This window comes from Zingiber officinale, chromosome 5B (genome assembly GCF_018446385.1).
Source record: "Zingiber officinale cultivar Zhangliang chromosome 5B, Zo_v1.1, whole genome shotgun sequence".
Classification (NCBI taxonomy): domain Eukaryota; kingdom Viridiplantae; phylum Streptophyta; class Magnoliopsida; order Zingiberales; family Zingiberaceae; genus Zingiber; species Zingiber officinale.
The window spans coordinates 11,333,523-11,341,257 of NC_055995.1; the positions used below are offsets into that span (position 1 = coordinate 11,333,523).

The following is a 7,735-nucleotide window of genomic DNA, read 5'->3' on the forward strand; positions in this document are numbered from 1 at the left end:
GAGAGTTGTTCTGCTCAGTCCTCTAGGGCTGCCTTGCCGCCCGACACCGAAGTCGCCTGCTGTGCCACTCGCTCGGCTTGAGCTTTCTGCTGTTGCTCCACAATCTTCGCTGCTCGTGCTTGGATGAGCGCGTCGAGCTCTTCGGGGGAGAGTGTCACCATGAGTTGGCGTCCAGCTTCTTCCATCTTCTCTGCTCGGATTCAGGTGCAGTTCCCACAGACGACGCCAATTTGATCCTGTCCGAGCGTTGAGTCGATGGGCGCTGGGGACGTGGCGCTCTCCGCTGTCCTCTGATGGTGGTGTAGACCTCCGGCGAACCTGCAAAGAAGCCGAGCTGAGAGGGTTTCCCGGCGACGACCCTCCGACGCTCAAGTCAGGTAGTGAAGAAGAAGAATAGCAAAGTAACGCTACTGTGACTACAGTGATGAGAATTGTATACCTCCGTTGAAGTCTGGGGGTCCTTATATAAGACCCCGGGGAGGCGCGGGCACACATCCCGATGCGTGCACGCTTCCCTAAACATACCTTAGTAGGGTTGTGTCAGAAAAGTATGTCTGACGTCATTCCGCAATCGTCCGAGCATATTCTTGACGTGACGGTGGAAACTTCCACCGTACGATACTCTGTCCGCTCCGGCCGCCTACCATGCTGTTTGTCGGCGGCAAGTGTCTCGAGGATGATGTTACCAGCTGTCCCTTTGTCCCTTTGCGCCTCTTGCCTGTTCTCGCTCGGCGCTCATGGCCTCCGGGAATGCGCATACCTCGGACCGGGCGGGGAACCCCTGCTCATGTGCTCGAATGGGATTGCGCCTTATTGTCCTGTGGCTCGGCCGGGCGGCCTGTCCGCTCGGCCCAGAGACTCTTTTACCTTGAGCATCAGAAACCCGACCCCTGGTCGGGCTGTCTTTCGTCCGGCCTGGGAGACCCCTGGCCGGATGTTCGGTCGGCCCGCCAGTCCGCTCGGCATGACCTCTGTCCGCTCAGCACGACCTTGGGGTTGACCCTCTTGACCATTGGCCTCTACGTGTCGTTGACCTCCCGCCAACGAGGGTCGCCCGTCCTTACCACCGGATCAGCATTGAAAGACGAACATGAGTCAGAGTCTTCTCTCGACGATGAGGAAATGATAATGATAGTAAGACACTTTAAAAAATTAGTTAAATCAAGAAAAACTAACCATCCGTAGGGTAGAAAGAAAAGGACGATCAAATGCTTCCACTGCAACGAAGAAGGGCACGTCAAAGACAACTGCCCCAAGCTCAGGAACAAGGGCAAGGTCAAAGGAAAGAAACATATCCAAACGAACAAGTTCAAGACACTGAAAGCAACATGGGGCGATACGCCGTCTGAATCGGAAGTCGAGGCCTTCTCCGGACTTACATTAATGGAAAGTCATCAAGAAGATGAACACGAAGCAAACTCGTCCGAAATGAGCATCGATGAAGGGGAGCTACATCGGAAGAAAGCAGCAGTTCAGGGGAAGCTACGGATAATGAGATCAACAAAGTAAGTCAAGTACGATCTCTTCCTCCCGATAAATTATTTAAATTTATTAAATTATTGACTAAAGATTGCTATAAATTAGAAAAAGAAATTAAAAATTAAAAATTAATTCTAGTAAAATCTTGCCCATTAGAAGAATTTGACAAGATAAAAGTAGAAAAGGATATTTTGCAAAAAGAAATAAATAACTTAAAAAATTATACATGCCCATATAATACAAGTTATAGAAAATTTAATAGTCTAACTTGGTATTTTAGATATCACAAAGGGCAAATTAGGAAAATCTCTGATAAATACATTCTAAAGAAATTTCTAATTAACCCAGTTAGAAGGAATCTTTACTGGTTCCAAAATCGTGTCTTAATTAAAAAACTTAATTTAGATTTAGTGCTTTTAGTGAGAAAATTAAACGTTTAACTTCCTTATGAGACTTTGTTTAGAAGTGGTTAATGATCTAATAACCAAGAAAGTCTAGTGTCTCACCACAGTCTGGAAACCAAATATTGAAATAAAATGTTTAATTGACTAACTGATAAAGCATTAAATTGAAATTTAATAATGCTTTAAAAAGTTTTTTAAATAGTATTTTTCCTTAAAAATTTCCCAAAAATATTTTTTTTGCAAAACTTAGAAAAAAATTTTAAAATTATTTTTTCCTTTAAATATTTTCTTGGAAACTTCCCAAATTTTTTTCAAGTCTATTTAAACTTAGAAATTTTTTTCTGCTTGAAGTTTTTTTCCTTAGAAATTTTTTTTAAGAATTATTGCAATTTTTTTCAAAATAATTATTAAACCTATTTTTTATCCTTAGATTTTTCTTGGTATCCCATTTTTTATATGATCAAAGGGGAAGAAGGAAAAGATTAAGTCTAGGGGGAGGTAGATTAAGATTAATTTTTTTTTATTTTTTATACTTTATTACAAAATTTATTGTTTTAACTTTATGTCTATTTACTATAGCTTAACTTGGGTTGCTCACATCAAAAAAGGGAAGATTGTTGGAACCCTAAGGTTATTTTGACATGATCAAACTAGTTAAGTTAGATCCTATGGTGTTTTAACCTTGTGTCTAAGTGTGTAGGAGCTTAGGAGCACAGGAAGTCGAGTAAATGACGTAGCTAGCGAGAAGGACGGCATGAGAGAGAGCCAACGGACTCGGTGCGTCTGAGGAACGAGGTGCTGCGGAAGAGTACGCGGGCGAATGAGAAGGAGACGTTGGCCGTTTTCGAGGGACAAGAAGCTGGAGCGGAAGGTTGCTCGAGAAGACTGGAAATTGAGTTCGGGTGAGCCCTATTCATATTCATACATCCACATTCACAACCCAAATAATAATAAAAAAACTCATATCTATCCATATCTATAATAGAAACATTCTTACAAACAAAATAATAGAAAAAAAAACTACAATAGCCAGTCATAATCCAAATAGTACATTCATATCTAAGATTATAATAGAAAATCCTAAAGTATGTCAAATATAATAGATTTATATTATATTTATATATAACTAAAAATGTTGCATATATATTATAAGTTTTAATACTTGGATAGTCAGCATGAGCAAATGATGATCATCAATGACAATAGGCAAGTGTTGTGTCGGCCGCCAGTCATTGCTAGCGTCGGGAGGAGCAGGAAAGAGGGGACGTACCGAATCACCGGAGATCTAGATCAAAGGAGAGGCCCGAAGATCGGGATCGGAGGGGAGGAAAGCAGTGAGCGCACGTGAAAGGGAAAGGGGTCGGATTCCCTAAAAAATGGGTTTACCGATGGAATTTTTTTCCCGTCGGTAAACACTGACGGAATTTAGTTTTCGTCGGTGATTACCGACAAAAAAAAAATTCCACCAGTAATTCTGTCAGTATTACTGATTTTTCTTGTAGTGGATCGGGACACAATGTGTCCGTATAGATCAGCCAGGAATTATCACTTGTCTCTTTTGAGAACTCAAGTACAAGTGGCATTGCCACGTAGGTTGCTTCACAAGTAAACAATGCTTGCCTTGTTGACATGTAGATGACTTGTGTGAAGTCATATGTGGCTTGTTGAGCAAACCAAACGTTGCTTGTTGATCAAGCAAAGCTTAGCTGGAGAGAACATTACACGTCAAGCAAGCTTTGAAAAGCTTACTTGCTCTCCAATGCTACTCTCCTATATAGGAGTAGATGGATCAAGTAAAGCAAGACAGAGATTGAAGAAGATTGAGAAGTGCAATATGTTCTGAAGCAATACCTCCCTCTTGTTCTTACATTTGTTTGGTTGGTATGTTTCTTCTCTTGTTGTCATGCACTTCTTTGCTCAGCTGTACCGTGATAGCTGTCAGATATCAACTTAGATAGTCACGACAAACAGTGCTCATTTGAGCTTACTGTTTTATCCTGGGAAATAGACGCCCATAAAAACCTCCGAGCACCGCTGGAGGGGACGAATTAGTTTTAAGGAGATTGCGTTCTGAAGGACTCAACATCCATTCGGTGTTGTGTTGCAGCTCTCGACATCCAGTCGTCGACTCTCAGAAGTGTCGAAGCACCGACTCTGCTTCCATTCGGGTCAAGGGCTCCTCGCCGACTCTCGACAAAGCACTTGATGACTCGTTACTCTGCTCGGCTCGTGCAACCACCAGCGGCATCTGAAAAGAGCTCGGGAAATTGGCTTGTAACAGTCGACAACTTGAGATTATCTTCTCAAGCCACTGTAACGGTAAGTCACCCTGTGCATTTGGCACAAACTCAAAAGTATGAAACAGAATTTCTGAAACGATCACAAAGATTGTAACATGTTTACATCCAACAAGAACTGTTCAATCTAGGAAGATGACAAAAGATCTAGCGCTTCTCATTCATGGATCCCGGTATTCTTAGCTACTATCTACTACAACTGCTCGAGCAACAACTCTTTTAATGTTTTCTAATTAAAGCGCCTGTTTGCTCAGCATCACTCGAGAAAAGTATCTGATCACCCAAGAGTTTATTGATGCGGTGACATCTAAGCTGAGAGCTAGGTTTTCTTCGTAAATCCCTTTGCAGCCAACATAGTTATTCACTCTGCCATGAGGCTGAATTTGCAAGTTCCTGAAACTAGGAGTTGGTGAAGGTTCGCTACTTAGTTACTTTAAATAAAAATTGCATTTATGTTGGGAAGAAACATTTTCCATTCTTCATTGCTTCTTCATAGTCTATGGATTGCTTGTGAGCATTTGGTATTGCAACTTACCATTGGTGGTTTTGAGTTTATATAATAATTTTGATCAAAATTGTCAAAATTAGAAATTAAATGCATAAAATGACTTTATAAGCGCCCAAGAATATAAAATGGTTTCATCTTTTAATTTGTCTCAAGTTGAGTTTATATGCCAACTGGATTCAAGTTGATTAAAAATTCAAAAATAAAGAAGGGGTTTATCTTTAAATTGGATGTAGTTTTGTTTCACTTGAACATGCATTTAAGTTTGTAAAACTTACAAAAAAAAAAAATAAAGACTAATTGTTTATGTGAGATTGCATGCAAGACTTTAATTATATTTAGTGCGGAGCAGAGTTATTATTATAGGATAAGGGTTCGAATCTCGATAAAGTTGAGGAAAAAAGTCCTTATCCGTACTAGTCAACTATAACTTTCCGATTTATCTCCTCATATAATGGTTGTGAGACCAACCGTGTGGGGCCATTGGGTGGCGGATTCCACCTTTTATTACCATTATATATACAACATGGTGTATCATCTACAGTTCAAATCCTCTGTTCCCAATATCACTTGTCTCCGTGTCCCACTCATCGTCCCAGCCCACCGTCGGTGGCCTCTGGCCGCTTGCCCGATCAATACTATAACCCTTGGGGAAGGTGAACCCAAGGGGGTCGTCATCAGCATGATCGACGCCGAAATTGGTTGGATCTGAGCAGACTTTCCTCTACCGTCGATATGAGCCCATGCTCAGATCCAGCCGGATTCCAGTATCGATCGTGTCGATGGTGACCCTCTTGGTTCACCTTCCCCAAGGATTATAGTATTGATCGGGATGACATTAAGAGGCCGCACGACGATGGGCTGGGATGATGAGTGAGACACGAGGATAGAGGGATTTAAGGACAGAGGATTTGATTTGGTATCATCTATCGATTTTAGATTTCATCTAAGAATCATGAAATCTACCTTCATCTTACATATATACGACATGACATATCATATATAGATTTTAGATTTCTTCCTCCTCGTGGAAATTAACCTTCATCTTTGCCCTGGAGAAGAACAATGACACAAAAGAGTTAGAGTTTGTTTCCTAAACAATTGATTGTGTTAGTCATAAACTCACAGAGGTATGCCATATGAAAATCAAACAAGAAAAGACAGAACAAACAATTTCTTATATCTAACATCATAATTTCAAAATATTCATATATGAGTTTGTATAATCCCACAATAATTAAAATCAATTCCAAGTATTAGAAAAAATATATATATAAAACGAAAGCTTTAAATTTACATTGGATCAGCATGCAATGCAATACTGAGTGCAAACCAAACTAGGACCGGCCGTTGCAGCTGCTTTGGAGATGATAATGCTGACCATCGTCGCCTTCGAGATGATAACGGAGGCAAACTCACGGAGGTGGAGGTTTTGTCCTCCATGCTGTAAACCAAGTTATCACGGTAGCCAATCTCACACAAATCATTCAAGATATAAATGTAGTTGGACCTCAAATCCGGCAATGAAGAAGTATCTATGCAGAGAGAAGAAGCTGCGCTCAAAAAAAGAGTATACTTCCCCAAATTATTCATTTTAATGATGACGCCTTTCTCCGTATCCACTTTAAAAACATCCAAAATGTTAATATAATCTTCTACTTTTTTCACTTTACAAACTTCCCATTTGTTAATATAATGTTCTGATTTTTTCCTCATGATCCGTGTGAGCAGTAGATCATTGGAAGACGTGCAAAGAAAGTATGAGACGACATCAAAAACCCAAATGAAGTCTGGCAGAGCTACCATCGCCCATGTCGGAGTCGAATTCAGCATGATGAGATCATACGCCGCTACCATCACTTCGTCATGTTCTTTAGACCGTGTCACCGCATAGAGCTTGCCCTTGTGAAAGGCTATGTCGTCGTAGTCATAGTCATAATCACCTATAGTTATCATCTTCCACTTCTTATCTTCTGCATTAATAAGGAACAAAAAGTCTTCCTCCATAGAAGGGCAGTCGAATACAAAGGCGACGAAGTAATCTCCACCTCTGGAGGGATCTGAGGACAACACTGCCTCGACGGCCTCCAAATTCCGGCCGTCCACGGTGGGGAACTTAGGAAGGTTGATATGCACGCGGGTGATAGGGTTCAGGAGCTGCACACTAGCCTTGCCGACGGTTATGAGCCAACCATGGGAAGATCCGACGACATTCTTGAGGATGAGAGAAGGGCTTGGGCAGGGCCGGCCCTGGAGGAAGGCGGCACTGGGCGACGGCCCTGGGCCCATAATTTGAGAGGGCCCGACCGGAGCTGCAAAAGATGCACTAAAACTTGACGTCCTATGTTCTTCAAGCATGGCCGGAGCAGTATCGCCAGTAGGTTATACAAGCTCGCTATGGCATTGGCAAGCACGAAGTATCTGTGACGAAGCCAAATGTCAAAATGCTAAATCGTAATGGATCTCAAATATCGACGCTAGAGAAGGAAGCTTACACAAAGGCAGGTGTTTGCTGAAATGCCGCAGTGAAGGACTGGAGAATGGGGTTGGTCCCTACCACGACCACTGAGATTGTTTTTGTCTCCTTGTTGAATGCCATGAGCCCTGCAGCCGTGGCGGTGGCCACAAGAGCTGCCAACCTTAGTGATACGAGTAAGAGGGTTACCGTTTGATGCCACGGCCTGCTCTCCGTCTCAATTTGCTTCTCGTTCTCGTCTGCCATTGCCGGAGAGGAAGAATCTGTGATCGTTACTACTAAGAAGAAATTAAGTGAAGGACGGGATGCGAATTAGTTTTTTCGCCCTGGGCCCCCTGTGTCGAAGGATCGGCGCTGGGCTTGGGATATCATACACGCGGCCCTCTGCTAAGAAATTGTAGTTGTTTCGATTGTTATATTTTCCATTTATGAGGAATTGCTCTTCCGGCACAAGCCATGGGATCTGAGGACGTTGATCGCCGGGGCTGCGGCGGACCTTATCGACCACGGCAGACCAATGTGAGCATACGGCGGCGGAGCAAAAGAGGTCGTGGATCGAGAGCTTGGATAAGAT

The 7,735-nt window shown here is 42.4% G+C and overlaps 1 protein-coding gene and 1 long non-coding RNA gene across 2 annotated transcripts; one reads left to right on the forward strand and one right to left on the reverse strand.

The window, feature by feature from the left end:
* The first annotated feature begins 3,671 nt into the window (after positions 1-3,671).
* On the forward strand, positions 3,672-4,618 carry LOC121987243. The gene is made up of 3 exons (XR_006113453.1): positions 3,672-3,764; positions 3,991-4,353; positions 4,435-4,618. It is a non-coding gene; the product is annotated as an uncharacterized LOC121987243 (long non-coding RNA).
* A 1,360-nt stretch (positions 4,619-5,978) lies between these two features.
* LOC121986499 lies at positions 5,979-6,974 on the reverse strand. The gene has a single exon (XM_042540467.1). The coding sequence runs from the start codon at positions 6,972-6,974 to the stop codon at positions 5,979-5,981; it is 996 nt and encodes a 331-aa protein (XP_042396401.1).
* Between the last annotated feature and the right edge of the window lie 761 nt (positions 6,975-7,735).

Excerpts from the sequence above, each read along its gene's own strand:
- LOC121986499 (XM_042540467.1), bottom strand. The coding sequence starts at position 6,974 with ATGGGCCCAGGGCCGTCGCCCAGTGCCGCCTTCCTCCAGGGCCGGCCC.